Source organism: Rhinatrema bivittatum, chromosome 9 (genome assembly GCF_901001135.1).
Source record: "Rhinatrema bivittatum chromosome 9, aRhiBiv1.1, whole genome shotgun sequence".
NCBI classification, from domain to species: Eukaryota; Metazoa; Chordata; class Amphibia; order Gymnophiona; family Rhinatrematidae; genus Rhinatrema; species Rhinatrema bivittatum.
The window spans coordinates 33,867,472-33,886,194 of NC_042623.1; the positions used below are offsets into that span (position 1 = coordinate 33,867,472).

The 18,723-nt window shown below is 44.4% G+C and overlaps 1 protein-coding gene across 1 annotated transcript in view; it reads left to right on the forward strand.

Moving 5' to 3' along the window:
* Window positions 1-18,723, forward strand: part of NCAPH2 (non-SMC condensin II complex subunit H2) — a 244,419-nt gene that overhangs the window by 52,487 nt on the left and 173,209 nt on the right. The window contains exon 9 of the mRNA XM_029615302.1: window positions 8,182-8,280. Coding sequence (XP_029471162.1) covers window positions 8,182-8,280 — 99 coding nt within the window. The remainder of the gene's footprint in view (window positions 1-8,181; window positions 8,281-18,723) is intronic.

Here is an 18,723-nt window from a genome sequence, read left to right on the forward strand (position 1 = left end):
TCCTGGAGGTATGCTTAGATTAAAAACAAAACAAAAAAACAATAACCCCTCTGTGGACTACTCTGCGGTCACACACAGGAGGGTTCCACGGCTTTTACAGACGCCCAGGACCACATGCTCGAGGCTCATGTGAAGCGCATTTTTGAGGTCCTGGCGCTGGGGGTGCGTGCGACTATTTGCAGCAGTCTCATGCTGCGGGCAGGTCTCAGGTGGGTTCAACAGTTGCTCTGCATCCGGGATCTCCCGTACGCAGAGGCTGAGCATACGACCTTCTCCGCTTCCAGGCAAAGGCAATGGCCTCGGCGATGTCTGCCAAACAGCTCCTTTGGCTGCGCCATTGGTCGGCCGCTCCGTTCTCCAACGCCCCGTTGGGCATGTTGCCGTTCGAAGGTAAGCTGCTCTTTGGCAAGGACCTTGAGAAACTTATGGATTCCTTAGGGGAAAGTAAGGTCCATAAGCTTCCGGAGGACCGTCCGAAACCATCCCGTTCCTTACACCCTCTCGTCCACGTTTTCAGGGCCAGAGACGGTATACCCCACGCGGGCGGGGTGGCTCCTCAGGGAGTTTTTCCTTCTTGATTGCAGTCTTGGTCACAGCCTTCCCGTGGGCGCCATCCCTTTTGCGAGGGCCAGCTCACGCGCTCCACCCTTAAGCCTGCTACACAATGAAGTTCACTTGACTCGTTCCTCGGTCCCATTCCTAGGCGGTCGCTTTTTCCTGTTCTTCGTGGAATGGGTCAAAATCATGTCGGACCCGTGGGTCCTAGACATTTTCTGAGACGAGTATGCCTTCGACTTTGCTCGAGATCTTCGGGATCTTTTTCTATTTTCCCATGCGGGCGGCCCAAGCGGGAAGTGGTGGAGCAAACCCTCGCCAGGCTCCTGTGTCTGGGTGCGGTGGTCCCGGTTCCAGAGAGCGATCTTGCCGCAGGCCAGTATTCTATTTACTTCGTCGTTCCCCAGAAGGACGGGTCTTTCGGCTGATCTTCGACCTCAAGGGAATCGACCGAGCTCTCAAGATCCCGCACTCCGCATGGAAACTCTGTGAGCAGTCCTCGTGGTGGTTCGCCCCGGAGAGTTCCTCGCCCCACTCGTTTTGTCAGAGGCATATTTCCATATTCCGATTCATCGCGACTACCGAAGTTCCTTCGCTTTCACATCCTCAACTGGGTCTTCCAGTTCCGGGCGCTTCCCTTCGGTCTCGCGACGGCATCTCGCACCTTCACCAAGGTCATGGTAGAGGTGACAGCAGCTCTCCGCAGGGAAGGAATCCTTGTTCACCCCTCCCTGGACGTCTGGCTCGTCAGGGCCAAGGCGGAGGCTCCTTGCAGGCAGGCGGTGGATTGCGTGTTTGCTCTTCTCGCGTCTCTCGGGTGGATAGTGAATTTCTCCAAGAGCAACCTTCAGCCCTCCCAGAAGTTAGAGTTCCTGGGAGCCCACTTCGACACCTGGGTGGGCAAGGTCGTCTTGCTTCGCGCGCGGGCTCTCAAGTTGATCGACCAGATTCAGATTCTCATCTCGCTGCCTTCTCCGACGGCTTGGGACCACCTGCAGGTCTGGGCTCCATGGCATCCACCATCGATCTAGTCCCATGGGCCTTTACTCATATGCGACCGATACAGACAGCTTTGCTGTCCCGTTGGCAGCCAGTGGCGGAACATTTTCACATAGTCCTCCCGTTTTTGGGCTCTACCGTTGCCGACTTGCAGTGGTGGCTTTCCCTTCCTCATCTGCTACAGGGAATGCCTCTCCAAGTCCCGCAGCAGACTATAGTAACCATGGACGCCAGTCTCTCGGGCTTGGGTACGGTCTGCCTCTCTCAGTCCACCCAGGAGATCAGGCCAGCAGCTCAGTCTCGCTGGCACATCATTCGGTTGGAGACTCGGGCGGTGTTCCTAGCTCTTCTGGAGTTTCTCCCCCTCATCCGTGGCAAGGCGGTGCAGGTCTTGTCCGACATATCCACCACCGTGGCTTACATCAATCGCCAAGGAGGCGTCCGCAGTCCGCTGGTGGCCCTGGAAACCAGCTGTCTCTTGCCTGGGCAGAGCGACATCTACAGTGCCTGGTGGCCTCCCACATTGTGGGCAAGGAGAATGTTCAGGCCGATTTTCTCAGTCGCTCAATCCCGGGGAGTGGGAACTCTCTGATGCAGCCATGGATCTCATCGCCGATAGGTGGGGGGGCCCCCCCCACTTGGCCCTCATGGCGACCCTTCGCAATGCCTAGGCAAATCGGTTCTTTAGCCGCTGGAGGGAACACTGCTCGGAGTGCATGGATGCTCTGGCTCTCCCTTGGCCGGTGGACGTCCTGCGGTACGTGTTCCTTCTGTGACCCCTGGTCGGGAAAGTTCTCAGAAGAATAGAACTCTACAGGGGTCCCGTGGTTCTGGTAGCACCCGAGTGGCCATGCAGGCTGTGGTTCGCGGATTTTCTTAACCTAGCGACGGACGGACCTCTGCGGCTACGCCATCTTCCTCAGCTCTTTCATCAGGGACCTGTATTTTTCGACCAGGCTGATCGCTTTTGTCTACCGGCCTGGCTTTTGAACGGTGTCGCCCAAGGTGCAAGGGCTATAAGGAGGAGGTCATCCCCACCTTGCTGAGGGCCCGGAAACAGTCGACTTCCCTGGCGTACGTGCATTTATGGAACGAGTTTGAATCTGTTTGTGCGGAGTTGGGTATCTGAGCGCACTCTGCCCCGATCTCGTTCATCCTCTCTTTCTCCAAAAGGTCTCTCCAGGGGTCTTTCCTTTCGTTCTCTACACATACAGGTCTTCCCTCTCGGCTCTCTCCTGGGTTGGGTAGAAGGTTATCACTTAGCGGGCCACCCGGATGTGATTCGGTACTTGAAGGATGTCAAGCTTCTACGTCCACCTTCTCGGCCCGCTTGCCCGTCATGGAGTTTTCATCTGGTACTTCGGGCCCTCTGTGCGGCTCTGTTCAATCCTCTCCATTGCGCTACCTTCAATGATCTTACACTTAAGACTGTCTTTCTAGTCTCTACCTTATCTCTTCTGATCGTCAGATCTCGGAGATCCAAGCGTAGTCTTGTCGGGAACCTTTTTTGTGATTTTCTGATTCCGGGGTATCCCTCGACGGGCCCGCCCTTCTTACTGAAGGTTGTTTCTAACTTCCATGCCAACCAGTCGGTAGAACTCCCTGCGTTTCCCCTGCGACTGGGGGCGATCTGCGTAAACCTGATGCCAAACGGGTTCTACTTCGCTATCTCCAGGTTTTCAATGGCTTTCGGGTCTCGGACCATCTTTTGTCCTCCTGGAGTGGGCCCAATTGGGGTAAGCCGGCTTCTAAGACCACTATTGCGCGGTGGTTGAAGGAAGCGATCTCCTCTGCCTATCTTTGTCATGGTCGGGCGGTTCCCGAGGGCCTAAAGGCTCATTCACTGCGTTCTCAAGCTATTTTCGGGGTGGAGAGTCAATTGGTCTCTCCTCAGGAGATTTACAGGGCCGCCACTTGAACGTCCTTGCATACTTTTGCTCGTCACTACTGCCTGGATGTGCAAGCTCCGGTTCCTGATTCTTTTGGCTACAAGTGCTTCGAGCGGGACTGTCTCGGTCCCACCCGGTTTAGGGAAGCTTTGGTACATCCCACAGTCTGGACTGATCCGGGTACTTACAGGGAAAGGAAAATTAGTTCTTACCTGTTAATTTTCGTTCCTGTAGTACCACGGATCAGTCCAGACGCCCTTTCCTGTTTGTCTTTCTTCTGTCCTCTCGAAGCTTGTTTCTCTTGCAGATTCGTAGATTTCCATACATCATTTTTGTGCAAAAATACTGAGCAAATACACCGGAAGCCTTGGTTGCTCAAGCGCCAAGTATATGCAAGAGCGGTTAGTCATACCATATTTCTTTCATTGTTCTACAGTTGCTCCATTGAGCTTTATGGTTACTTGCTTGATCCTATTCTGGTTTTGTTATTTTCTGCTTTGACACTGGTTATACTGAAGGGTTATAGGATAGGCTCTGTCCTCATATAGGATATCCTTTCGGTTTTAGTCTGTCTCCACCTGCTGGAAAGGAGGCTCAACCCACAGTCTGGACTGATCCATGGTACTACAGGAACGAAAATTAACAGGTAAGAACTAATTTTCCTATGCATGGTTCAGAACTTGGTGTAAGGAAGAAAGTTTTTGATATATTGGGGTCTTGGGCCATGTATGGAACAGTAAAATGCTCTATGTCAAAGATGGCTTACATCTGTCTGTGGCAGGAAAAAAAGATCCTAAATGATAAATTCAAATCCTAGAGGATGGGGCTGGCAGAAGGAAATTGGAATGTCACCCCCCAAATCTCAAAGAATGGGTGAAGGGGGATAACAAATGTCAGCTGAATAAGGCACAAAATAAGTCCAAGAAGAGCAGCAACCTGAAGGAGAGAAGCTGGAAAGCTATGAGCACAAATGCTCGTAGTCTGGGCAATAAAATCCCAGACCTGCAGGCTGTAATGGGGGAAGCAGATATGGACATTGTTGCTGTTACAGAAGCATGGTTTACGGAGGCACATGACTTGGATATAGCCATACCTGGCTGTAACTTATTAAGGAAGCGAAGAAACAAAGGGTGATCGGTGCAAAACAGCCTTTATTGGAAAGGGTCCGATTCTGGCCGAGTTTCGCACCGATCACCCTTTGTTTCTTCGCTCATCGGCAATTTGGATCGGCTTCCACTTATTAAGGAAGGACAGGATAGGAAAGGGGGAGGAGTAGTGCTTTATGTCAGAAGTAATATTCAAGCAATTGAACTGCAAGTGACATGGGGTAGGGAAGGAGCATTATGGGCTAAGCTAAAAAAAGATGATGATGCTTCCATATACATCGGTGTGGTCTATAGGCCTCCAATTCAGACAGAAGAGCTGAGCAGAGATCTAATCAAAGACATTGAAAAGATGGGAAAGAAGGGAGAAGTGTTGCTCATTGGAGGTTTTAATCTTCTGGATTTGACTGGAGTATCCCTTCTGCGGAATCTACGAGAAGTAGAGAGATAGTGGATGCCCTCCAAGGGGCTATGCTCAAACAAATGGTAATGGATCCCACAAGGGACAGTGTAATCCTGGACCTAGTGCTCACAAATGGGGATAATGTCTCTAATGTCTGGACAGGTGCACACCTGAGTACAAGTGATCATCAGGCGATATAGTTTGATATTTCGAATAAGATACAAATAAGTCACATGAAGACCCAAGTTTTGAATTTCAAATATACGGAGTTTGACAAATTGGGGATGTACCTGGAGGAAGAACTAGAAGACTGGGAGAAAATGGGCGAGATGGAACAACTGTGGGCTAAACTAAAAGGAGCTATTACAAAGGCAACAAATCTATATGTTAGAAAACTAAAAGTTCAAGGAAAAAGAAACTAATTTGGTTCTCAAAGGAAGTGGCTACAAAAATAAAGGCTAAACATCAGCATTCAGGAAGTATAAAGGATCCCAAAAAGAGGAACACAGGGAACAATGCTTGGTGAAAATGAGGGAGATGAAGAAAGAAATCGGAAAAGGAAAAAGGTCAAGTGGAAGAAAGGATTGCACAAGAGATAAAGAAAAGTAACAAAACAGTTTTCAGATATATAAGAGAAAGAAGGAAAGCCCGAAGTGGTATAGTGAAATTGAAAGGTGACGAGGAGCAATGTGCCAAGACAAACAAGGAAATGGTGGAAATATTAAACAAATTCTTCAGTTTTGTCTTCACTAAAGAAGACCCTGGAGAAGGACCGTTGCTGGTTGACAAGACCGTAGAAGGGAATGGGCAAAACACATCTCCTTTTAGAGAAGAGTATGTTTGGGAAGAGCTAGGAAAACTGAATGTGAACAAGTTCATGGGGCTGGATGAGGTACATCCCAGGATACTACGAGAACTCAGAGATGTGCTTTCAGGTCCACTAAATGACCTGTTCAATAGATCCCTGGAAATGGGAGTGGTCCCGTGGGATTGGAGAAGAGCGATTGTGGTCCCGCTTTATAAGAGTGGTAGCAGGGAGGAGAATGGAAACGGTTGGACCGGTTCTGTTCAATATCTTTGTGAGCGACATTGCAGAAGGGATGGAAGGTAAGGTTTTGTCTATTTGTGGATGATACCAAGATCTGCAACAGAGTGGACACGCCGAAGGAGTAGAGAGAATGAAAAGTGACTTAAGAAGGCTTGAAGAGTGGTCGAAGATTTGGCAGCTGGGATTCAATGCCAAGAAGTGCCGAGTCATGCACCTGGGATGCGGTAATCCAAAAGAGCTGTATGAGATAGGATGGGGGGGTTGCACGGACCAAGAGCGGGATCTTGGGGTATAGTCTCTGGTGATCTGAAGATGGCGAAGTAATATGACAAGGAAATAGCTAAAGCCAGATGAAGGCTTGGCTGCATAGAGAGAGGAATAACCATTAAGAAAATGGAGGTGGTGATGCCCTTGTACAAGTCCTTGGTGAGGCCTCACCTGGAGTACCATGTTCAGTTCTGGAGCCCTTATATTTAAAGGGATAGAGACAGGATGGAGGCGGTCCAGAGAAGGGCTACCAAAATGGTGTGGGGTCAGAATCAGAAAACCTATGAGGAGAGACTGATGGATATGAATATGTATACTCTGGAAGAGTGGAGGTGCAGGGGTGATATGATACAGACTTTCAAATACCTAAAAGGTTTTAATGATGTGCAAACGTCAAATCTTTTCCGTTGGAAAGAAGTCAGTAGAACTAGAGGTCACGAAATGAAACTCCAAGCAGGATACCTCAGAACCAACATCAGAAAATATTTCTTCACAGAGAGGGTAGTGGATACCTGGAATGCCCTTCCGGAGGAGTTGGTGAAAACAAAAAATGTGAAAGAATTCAAAAGGGCATGGGATAAAAACTGTAGATTCCTAAAGGCTGGAAATGAAGAAAAGAGTGCCTAGAGTAACTTGATGGTGTGGTGGTTAGTACCCTTAACCAATAAGCCTTGATACTGTTGATGCAACTCCATCATTGCTCTCTGCTTCAATGGCAAGGGGAGAAGGGGAATTGGATTCATCCAGCAACAAATGAGGCCCCCAACTTTTTCAGTCTGGGGAAACAAGTATGGGGGTAACTTGCTGATGCAGCAGTTACTACCCTTAACCAATAAGACTGATACTTTGATGCAACTCAAACATTGCTCTCTGCTTCAATAGCAAGGAATAACGGGGAATTGGATTCAACAGCAGTCAATGAGGGCTCTGACTTTTACAATGTGAGAAACTGATAAGCACGGGGGTAATGGGTTATTGGATTGAAAAAGCAACCAAAGAGGGCCCTGCGTTTTATGATCTGGGAAACTGCTAAGCATGGGGTAACCTACACTGCACAGCAGATCCTACCATAGACTTACTGGGCAGACTGGATGGACCATTTGATCCTTTTCTGCCGTCATTTCTATGCTTCTATGGACAAGGGTTTGCCTCTTCCTAAGAAATTGAGGGCTATTTGACTCAAGTGCAGGTGGTGTCCTGGGCAGATTTCCAGTTAGTATCTCCAGTGGACATTAGCAAGGTGGCAACTTAGTTGTTTCATTCCTTTTTAAAATATTATCATCTTGATTTTTTGGCCAGAGAAGAAGCAGCCTTTGGCTCTGTAGTACTAAGAGCAAGGTTGGCAGTCTTGCCCACATGAGGAATGGGGAAGGCCGCGGGCTACAGCACGTGCAAGTTGCACAATTGGGCACCCCCTAGTGCGTGCTGACCCCCGATTTTATAACATGTGTTATAAAATTGGGTGTCCATGTGCACACAACTTTATAAAATGTACCCCTTAATGTATTGTATTTCTTGGTTCTTTTCGGAAGCCTGTTGATTCTGTGGCAGGGTGAGACAGCAAGGGACCCTGTAAGGGATGATGTCAGCAAATCTGTAGCTGTCTGTCTCCATCTGCTGGTTGGAAAGCATAACCCATTCTTCTGGACTGGTTGGGCGGGACCCAGGAAAGGAAATTATCAGATAAGAAGAAATGTCTCCTTTTTCCTTTCCCAGGACCTCTTCACCTTATTTCTTGCTAAGATGACTAGAATCCTGGAAAAGAAAGATGCCGTGCAGATATTTGTATGCAGTAAGCTGCAATGCTTTAGTAGTGGAGAGATTGGAGGGCCTCATGTTTTCTTTGCCTTGGTTGAGACTATTTTCCCCTTTCCGTTGTGTGGTCTGATTTTCTTGTGTGGCCTCATTCCTCTCTAGAGCTGCATAATGACCTACAGGAGGAGAATGGAAACCTGCCAATGGAAACCTCCACCTGCCAGGCACCACTGCCGGTACTGAACTTTTCTGAGGATGGAGGTGAGATGTGTTAGAGCCCTATCATAGCAGCATACTTTGTATCTATACTGCATATCCTTTCTTTGCCATAAACATATAGTATCATGCTGAGCGCTGTCAGCATATCTGGTGTTTAAGCACTAGCAGACTATACATCCATTCTTTGACTCTTAGCTTATGCTGTATTCAACATCTGTCCCTCTTTTCACCCCTAGTCTCTTTTGCATATTTCTGCTTTAGTCTCCTCTGATATGTTATTTTAGTCTACTTTCTCTCACTGCATCTGATCTTTACCTGATTATCTCCCTTTTTATATTTCTCTCCTTTTTTTGTTGCCTCTTATCCTGTCCTCTGATTGTTTTCCTCTCTATCCCTTTTACCCCCATGTACTGCTTCCCCTTTGTTCTTTCCACCCTCATCCTTTCCTTCCCGGACAGGACTGCACATCTCCCAGATGCTCATATGTCCATAACCATTCTCGCTCATGTCTGTTTCATCTAGTTCTTGCTCCTGAAATCTTTTGTAATGTTGCAGTGCAAGATGCTATGGCACTCATAATTTGGCATTACATATTCTTTCATGTATTTAGGTTATAACCATAAATTCTCTATTGACGAGCAAGATGAAATCAGTCTTGACTTAAGTGGGTGATGTCATCCAGTGGCATCAACACAGATCCAGCTCTCAGGACTCTGACATTTTTTTGAGCACATGTGGGAGTTCCCATGCACGACAACTGCCTTGTGAACCCCTCAGTCTTTTTGTCTGAGCTAGATTCCCACTCTCTCTCTTAAATTTCTGGCAATTCATTTGCTGCTTTGTTTTTCAAAGATTTTCTTTTGTTCTCCTCCCTTAAAACAGAATGTTTACATTCTAGTTTTTTGTTTTTTTTTTAAAAGAGAATTTTTTTTTTAATGGAGAAACCTAAATTAAAAAGCCTTTGGTTAGTGGGTTCAAGGCCTGCAGGTGTGAGAGCTGAGTGCCCATTTACAGACATCCACAACATCTGCTGCTGCTGCTGCTGCCTGGGGCCAGACCATGATGTCGCCAAATGCCCCATGATGCCCCATGGGTCTGGAGCACCCTGCGGGTGCTCCAGACCCATGTCTGGAAGATGGAGTTCCTGTGGAAGAGGACCCTGGGTAAGGTCCTGAAGCCTTAGCGCAATGGCGGGTGGTATAGTCTCTCTACCTTCCAGAGTGAAGTCTCTTCTGGTGCCACAAGAAATATTGGGAATCGCACTGGGAGTCTGTCTCCCCTTTTTGGGAAAGATAGTTTCTCGCTCCCTGTTCTCATTGTCTCTGAGATCTGCCATGGGTAAGGGCTTGAGTTTGGCACAAAAGCCCAAAATGAAGAACAGGGCACCAAGAAGAGTTGCCTAAGCAGGTCCCCATTTGACACCAAGAAGAGTGCCTTCAGTTTCCTTGATGAGGAGCTCTTTAGCACTTATGGTGAAGTCCTCCATTGCACAGAGAACCTTTGTGGCACTGGATATTTTGTTCTCAGATGCTCCAAGTTCAACATCGTCCATGGCTCCTTCAGCATCAGTGCGGAAAATGCTGGCTTCAGCCAAGGTGCAGCCAGTTTCCTTGGTGCCTCACATCAAGCCTCCTTTGATCCCGGTAGAAGGGCAGTAGCAAAAAGAACTTTGTCCATTTGGCTAGCGGACTGTATAGTGCTCTGGCTGGATTACAGCCTTCAGACTCTGACAAGGCTTATCTATGGGCCACTCCTTATTGAAGACATCCGTAAAGCTTCGACTTGGTCATCTATTCACACCTTCACGTCTCACTACTGTTTGGACATTGTGTCCTGCACAGACAGTTTCTATGGATAAGTAGTTCTATGCAGCCTGTTCACCCAGTAGCCCAATCTCCACTAGCTGGGTTTTGAGTTGATTCTGCAAGTCAGCCTCAGCTTGGGACTCCCCACTCATTATGGCTTATTTTGTCCTGCTTGTTGATTGAGAAAGCAAAATTGCTTACGGGTTGTTTGTAGACAGCAGGATGAATCAGCCATATATTTATTACCTGCCTGCCTCCCTGGAGAATTGACTACTCAGTTTAAGCTTAAACTCAGAAAGAGAGAGAGAGGGGCTCATGAAGCAGCAGCCATGCACAAGAATTCCCATGCATGCTTAGCAACGCTTCTGAGAACAGAGTCCATGTCGGTGCCATCAGATGACATTATCTGCTTATAATGGTTGATTTATCCTGTTACCTATAGAGAACCTCCTGTAACAGGTAAGCAACTGTGCTTTTATCCTTGATGGTTAGAGCAGTGGGCTGTGAACCAGGAAAACCAGAGTTTAAATCCCACCGTTGCTCTTTGTGACCTTGGGCACGTTATGTTGCCATCCATTGTCTCAGGTGCAAATTTAGGGGTCTCTTTACTAAATGTTTGCTCCTATTTTTTGTCTATGGGAAAAATGCTTAGTAAATAGGCCCCTTAGATTATAAGCCCTTTGGGGTTAGGGAAATACATTCAGGTACCGTAGATAATTCGCTTTGAAATGCAGGAAAGTGGAATATAAAGCAAGCAAACCTAGATTTTTTTTTAATTTTTTTTATTAATTTTCAATTACATAACAATATTAAACAATATCACAAATGCATATACAGTAATCAGTGAGATATCAAGTAGTACATATATGAGAGGAGAGGATCACTTTGCTGGTGGCTGAAAGGAATCAGTAAGTTTTTTCTTGGGACATTGTCTTTTTTAAATGTATTGGGGCAAAGTTAACTATTTGGGAATATTATTTAGTGTGTATGTGCTTTTAATAGTCAGTAAGGCAGTGAATAAACAAGTTAGACTGTTTGTATTTTTAAACAGTCAGTCAATAAGGCAGCTAGTAAGCAGAACTGAGTGTTTGTATTTAAAAAAAACACAAAAACAAATCCCCCCCCCCCCCCAAAACAAAACCCAAAAAGTAGCCAGAAGCTAGGAGCAGTGTATATCTAAGTAAAAAGGTTGAAAAGTTCAGTTCGGTTACTCACCTTGGAAAGGTGTTGAGGTAGTGTGATTTGGTTTGAATAGGTACCAACATTTGTTAATCAAGAGAGCAGTGAGTCAATCTGGCTGACTAACTGAAGTTAGACTGTTTGATCAGACCCCTATAGGCCACTACCAGACATATAGCGAATTCACTAATACATTTAAAGGACGTTAATTAGACACATTCCTACTCCCATAGCAACCTAAAACTTAACTAGGAACTGATCAAAATTGAGATGAAGGCAGCAGTCCAGCAGCAAGAGGGGGGCTTCCCAGTCTTTTGCATCAAGTGTCACATGTATGATTTTTTACCCACCGGTGAGAAGTTGTATGTGTGCATGCGATGCAAAGAGCTCCTGGCTCTCAGAGAACGAATCCGATCTCTGGAGGCTAGAGTGGCAGACCTGGAGAAACTGAGGCAGACAGAGAGGAATATAGATGAGACCTTCAGGGACATAGTAGCCAAGTCCCAACTTCAGACTGGCAGCCCTGGTGCTGCCTTGGAGGAAGAAGGTCTCATGATTGGAGAGCATCAACCTGGTGTAGCAGGAAAGGATCCTGTAGCAAGGACCTGCTCTCCAGGTGATGCACTGTCCTTTCGTACAGAGGATATCTCCCCAAGGCCTACTGCCCAGGAGGGAAGGGTTAGGTCGGCCGTCATAGTTGGTGATTCGATTATTAGGAATGTAGACAGCTGGGTGGCTGGTGGGCGTGAGGATCGCCCGGTAACATGCCTACCTGGTGCGAAGGTGGTGGACCTCACGCGTCACCTAGATAGGATTTTAGACAGTGCTGGGGAGGAGCCGGCTGTCGTGGTACATGTGGGCACCAACAACATAGGAAAATGTGGGAGGGAGATTCTGGAAGCCAAATTTAGGCTCTTAGGTAGAAAGCTTAAATCCAGAACCTCCAGGGTAGCATTCTCCGAAATGCTCCCTGTTCCACGTGCAGGTCACCAGAGGCAGGCAGAGCTCCCGAGTCTCAATGCGTGGATGAGACAATGGAAGAGGGATTCAGTTTTATTAGGAACTGGGGAACCTTTTGGGGAAGGGGGAGTCTCTTCCGAAGGGATGGGCTCCACCTTAACCAGGGTGGAACCAGACTGCTGGCGCTAACCTTTAAAAAGGAGATAGAGCAGCTTTTAAACTAGAACAAAGGGGAAAGCCGAAATTCACTCAGCAGCGCATGGTTTGGAGAGAGGTATCTTCAAAGGATACTAATGATGCATTAGAATTAGGGCATCCCGACAGTGAGGTTCCAATAATAAGAAAAGTAGTCCCAAGTGCCTGTAACTAAAAACTCACATGAGCTAAAAAATTCTAACTTATCCCTATCAATTAAAAAGCAGAATGAAAATACAAACAAAAATCAAACTTTGAAATGTTTGTATGCTAATGCCAGAAGTCTAAGAAGTAAGATGGGAGAATTAGAATGTATAGTAGTGAATGATGACAGACTTAATTGTCATCTCAGAGACATGGTAGAAGGAGGACAACCAATGGGACAGTGCTGTACTGGGGTACAAATTATATTGCAAAGACAGAGAGGAGCACCCGGGAGGCGGTGGGTGCTTTATGTCTGGAATGGCATAGAGTCCAACAGGATAAACATCCTGCACGAGACTAAATGCACAATTGAATCTTTATGGGTAGAAATCCCTTGTGGGTCGGGGAAGACTATAATGATAGGAGTATACTACCGTCCACCTGGTCAAGATGGTGAGACTGACAGTGAAATGCTAAGAGAAATTAGGGAAGCTAACCAAATTGGTAGTGCGGTAATAATGGGAGACTTCAATTACCCCAATATTGACTGGGTAAATGTATCGTCGGGACATGCTAGAGAGATAAAGTTCCTGGATGGAATAAGTGATAGCTTTATGGAGCAATTGGTTCAGGAACCGACGAGAGAGCGAGCAATTTTAGATCTAATTCTCAGTGGAGAACAGGATTTGGTGAGAGAGGTAACAGTGGTGGGGCCGCTTGGCAATAGTGATCATAATATGATCAAATTTGATTTAATGACTGGAAGGGGGACAGAAAGCAAATCCACGGCTCTCGTGCTAAACTTTCAAAAGGGAAACTTTGATAGAATGAGAAAAATAGAAAAAAACTGAAAGGAGCAGCTACAAAAGTAAAAAGTGTGCAAGAGGCATGGTCATTGTTAAAAAAAAAATACCATCCTAGAAGCACAATCCAGATGTATTCCACACATTAAGAAAGATGGAAAGAAGGCAAAACGATTACCGGCATGGTTAAAAGGGGAGGTGAAAGAAACTATTTTAGCCAAAAGATCTTCATTCAAAAATTGGAAGAAGGATCCAACAGAAGAAAATAGGATAATGCATAAACAGCAAGTTAAATGCAAGACATTGATAAGACAGGCTAAGAGAGAATTTGAAAAGAAGTTGGCCATAGAGGCAAAAACTTTAAAAAATATATCCGAAGCAGAAAGCCTGTGAGGGAGTCAGTTGGACTGTTAGATGATCGAGGGGTTAAAGGGGCACTTAGAGAAGATAAGGCCATCGCGGTAAGATTACATGATTTCTTTTCTTCGGTGTTTACTGAAGAGGATGTTGGGGAGGTACCCGTACTGGAGAAGGTTTTCATGGGTAATGATTCAGATGGACTGAACCAAATCACGGTGAACCTAGAAGATGTGGTAGACCTGATTGACAAACTTAAGAGTAGTAAATCACCTGGACCAGATGGTATACATCCCAGAGTTCTGAAGGAACTAAAAAATGAAATTTCAGACCTATTAGTAAAAATTTGTAACCTGTCATTAAAATCATCCATTGTACCTGAAGACTGGAGGATAGCTAATGTAACCCCCATATTTAAAAAGGGCTCCAGGGGCGATCCGGTAAACTACAGACCGGTTAGCCTGATTTCAGTGCCAGGAAAAATAGTGGAAAGTATTCTAAACATCAAAATCACAGAACATATAGAAAGACATGGTTTAATGGAACAAAGTCAACATGGCTTTACCCAAGGCAAGCCTTGCTTCACAAATCTGCTTCACTTTTTTGAAGGAGTTAATAAACATTTATTTATTTATTTACATCTTTTTACTATACCGATGTTCAAGACGAAGATTCTTTTCACGCCGGTTTACATCGAACCAAAATTGGAAAAGTTACAAATAACAAAAATCTTCAATCAAATCAATTAAAATGTAAACATAGATGAGAAAATAAAGTATAACAGGACTTAACGTATAACAAGGGCTGATCAAAAAACAGTGTAGAAGAAAACGTGGATAAAGGTGAACCTGTAGATGTAGTGTACTTGGATTTTCAGAAGGCATTTGACAAAGTTCTTCATGAGAGGCTTCTAGGAAAAATAAAAAGTCATGGGATATGTGGCGATGTCCTTTCGTGGATTACAAACTGGCTAAAAGACAGGAAACAGAGAGTAGGATTAAATGGACAATTTTCTCAGTGGAAGGGTGTGGGCAGTGGAGTGCCTCAGGAATCTGTATTGGGACCCTTACTTTTCAATATATTTATAAATGATCTGGAAAGAAATACGACAAGTGAGGTAATCAAATTTGCAGATGATACAAAATTGTTCAGAGTAGTTAAATCACAAGCAGATTGTGATAAATTGCTAGAAGAGCTTGTGAAGCTGGAAAATTGGGCATCAAAATGGCAGATGAAATTTAATGTGGACAAGTGCAAGGTGATGTATATAGGGAAAAATAACCCATGCTATAGTTACACAATGTTAGGTTCCATATTAGATGCTACTACCCAAGAAAGAGATCTAGGCGTCATAGTGGATAACACATTGAAATTGTCGGTTCAGTATGCTGCGGCAGTCAAAAAAGCAAACAATGTTGGGAATTATTAGAAAGGGAATGGTGAATAAAATGGAAAATGTCATAATGCCTCTCTATCGCTCCATGGTGAGACCGCACCTTGAGTACTGTGTACAATTCTGGTCGTCGCATCTCAAAAAAGATATAATTGTGATGGAGAAGATACAGAGAAGGGTGACCAAAATGATAAAGGGAATGGAACAGCTCCCCTATGAGGAGAGACTAAAGAGGTTAGGACTTTTCAGCTTGGAGAAGAGACGGCTGAGGGGGGATATGATAGAGATGTTTAAAATCATGAGAGGTCTAGAACGGGTAGATGTGAATCGGTTTTTTACTCTTTCGGATAATAGAAAGACTAGGGGGCACTCCATGAAGTTAGCATGTGGCACATTTAAAACTAATCGGAGAAAGTTCTTTTCACTCAACGCACAATTAAACTCTGGAATTTGTTGCCAGAGGATGTGGTTAGTGCAGTTAGTATAGCTGTGTTTAAAAAAGGATTGGATAAGTTATTGGAGGAGAAGTCCATTACCTGCTATTAAGTTGACTTAGATAATAACCACTGCTATTACTAGCAACGGTAACATGGAATAGACTTAGTTTTTGGATATTTGCCAGGTTCTTATGACCTGGATTGGCCACTGTTGGAAACAGGATGCTGGGCTTGATGGACCCTTGGTCTGACTCAGTATGGCATGTTCTTATGTTCTTAAGTGTTATGTGTCATGTAATTTATTCCACCCCTCCGAACCCTTCCCTCCCCCCCACCCCAACAGGGTTCCAAAGTTAACACAGGAAGAGTCCAACATGTCACTCAAAACTCAGTCTGACGTTAATAAAGAGTAAAAGACCTAACTTGATATGACGGTTAAGTACCAAAATGTCAGAATAAAAATGATAATGAACATGGCTTCAAGAAAGGACATAGCACTGAAACACTTTTAGCTACTCTGGTTGATAAAATCCATCATGGTTTCGACAATGGAACCTCTTTTATCTTGATTCTCTTAGACAACTCTGCTGCATTTGACTCAGTCGACCATAAGTTACCACGCCATAGATTAGAAGAAATTGGTAAAAATGGTAATGTTCTGAAATGGTTTCAGTCTTTTCTTTCTAATCGTTCCTTCAAAGTATTGTACAATAATAATACTTCGGATCTCTCACCTCTCCCACTAGGTGTCCCTCAAGGTTTATCCCTTTCTCCTACCCTTTTCAACATTTACATGTTTCCATTATGTCACTGTCTGAATAAATTAGGCCTCTCTTACTTCCTTTATGCGGATGATGTTCAAATGTTATTACCTATTAAAGATAACATCAGAAGTACATTGTCACAATGGGAACTATATCTATTTGATATTAACAACATCTTATCTCAAATGGCACTATCACTCAATCATAACAAAACAGAGTTTCTTCTTGTCTCCAAAAAGTTATCACCACCACCCATAGATCCATCAGTATTCCCTAAATATAAAATATCCACGTCAGTTCGTGACCTTGGAATTACCTTAGATAAAGAGCTTAATTTTAAAATTCACATAAAAAATCTAATTAAAAAAGGTTTTTATAAACTTCAAATTCTGGGAAAACTGAAGCCTTTACTGCACCCCCCAGACTTTAGAACAGTATTACAAGCCTTAATTTTTGCAAAATTAGACTATTGCAACTCCATCTTAATAGGTTTGCCTGCTTCCACAATTAAACCTCTTCAACTGCTTCAAAATGCTGCCGCTAGATCCTTATCAAATTGTAGAAAATTTGAACATATCACTCCAAACTTGCACCAATTACATTGGCTTCCCATGAATTTTAGATCACAGTATAAGATAATTATGCTTATTCATAAAGCGTTATACAATGATTACTCATCTTGGTTACAAAAACCATTATATCAATGTATTTCTACTAGAAATCTTCGTTCAACAGACACTGGGTTACTCACTATTCCCACCAGCAAAAAAATTCTCAAAACAGCTACTATGAACCAGGCCCCTTCTATAATTGGTCCTACTCTATGGAACTCCCTACCATCGCCACTAAGGACCGACCCTTCCACACCTACCTTTAGAAAAAACCTCAAAACATGGCTTTTTATCAAAGCTTTCCCCCAACAAATACAATAGATTACATCCCATTATCTATGGTTTTTTCCTTTTATTTTCATGAGATACTGAAATTGTTGTGACAATGATAGGTTATTGCTTTATATAGATCTATTTTTAATCTATAGGGGTTTGGTTTTTTTCTTATATCTAGTGTTTTAGTTCCATACGTTATGTTTTTGAACTGTTTTACTGTATTATGTCCTCAATAGTTTTTGATGACAATTTGTTTCAGTGTAAACCGATGTGATATTTTGAATTGAATGTCGGTATAAAAAAAGCAAATAAATAAATAAATTAGGCGATAACTCTGGAAGCACTGTAATGTCCAATACTGTAATTGAAGGAACAAAGTCTCGTACCCTAGGCCATTCAGTTGTTAGGGACAGGCCATTCTCAGAGAGGCAAGAAGATCTTCATTAAAGCACTATTAAAAGATGACAAGTCTGCATAAGCGATTCAGACAGATATTGCACAGATTGGTTCCCAAATCTTATAACGTATGGAGACTCAGTTGTTCTTGACCGCCGTCAGGTACTCCAACCTGCGGTAATCTAGTATCTTGGCCTTCACCAGATATGGTTGGAATTTCTGCTGATTTCCAATGCTGAGCAATAGCCGTACGAGACGCTATTAGTATGTGCATACATAATTTTTGTTTGAAATGATCCAATCCTGGGATGGGGCATTTAAATGGGCAGCTTTGGGTTCCTAAGAAAAGGATTGTTTGAAGAGTTGGCTTGCCTATTGTGCTATATTTTGCCAATATGGTCTTATTTTTTGGCACTCCCACCATATATGAAAGTAAGAGCCATTTTCTCCACATTCTCTCCAGCATTTGGGAGAAATGGTAGGATACATCTTATGAAGTTTCACAGGGTCTAGATGCCACCGGTACAGCATCTTATAACTATTTTCCTGCAATCTAGCAGATATGGAACTTTTACGTGCTCTCTTGAAAATGGAGTCCCATAATTTGGCAGGTATCAGTTCACCCAGGTCGTGTTCCCATTTCATAAGATGAGTGGCAGAATAATTTGCATGTATAGTAAGCAGTTGGTATATTTGGTACACTCCCTTGGAGAATTTATCTGCATTCATGCACCAATTTTCAAAGAGGGACCGGGTCTCCCTAAAGCGCTGCGTACCTCGTAAATTTCTAAGGAAATGGTTAACTTGTGCATAAGCTAAGAAGTTAATTTCATGCAGGTTATAAGTTGCCATTATCTGGTCCAAGGTTAACGGTTTTCCTCCCAGGAGCAGGTGCCCTATGGTGGTGATGCCCACCCGCTGCCAGGCAAACTCTGCGGCAAACTCTGTGTTGTGAAATAAGTGAGAGTGATAAAAGTATGAGTAATTCCCTACCACTGCGCTCTTCCACTTATCTCAAATCTTCAGTGTGGTTTGCATTGACCATGGGGTACATGCAAAATATGCCTCCATGTCCATCGTGGTTGCCACGGTAATGCCCTGATTGGCATAGATCCTACCATGAACTGTTCAGCCATCACCCATTGCTTAGAATTTTGTACTCGTG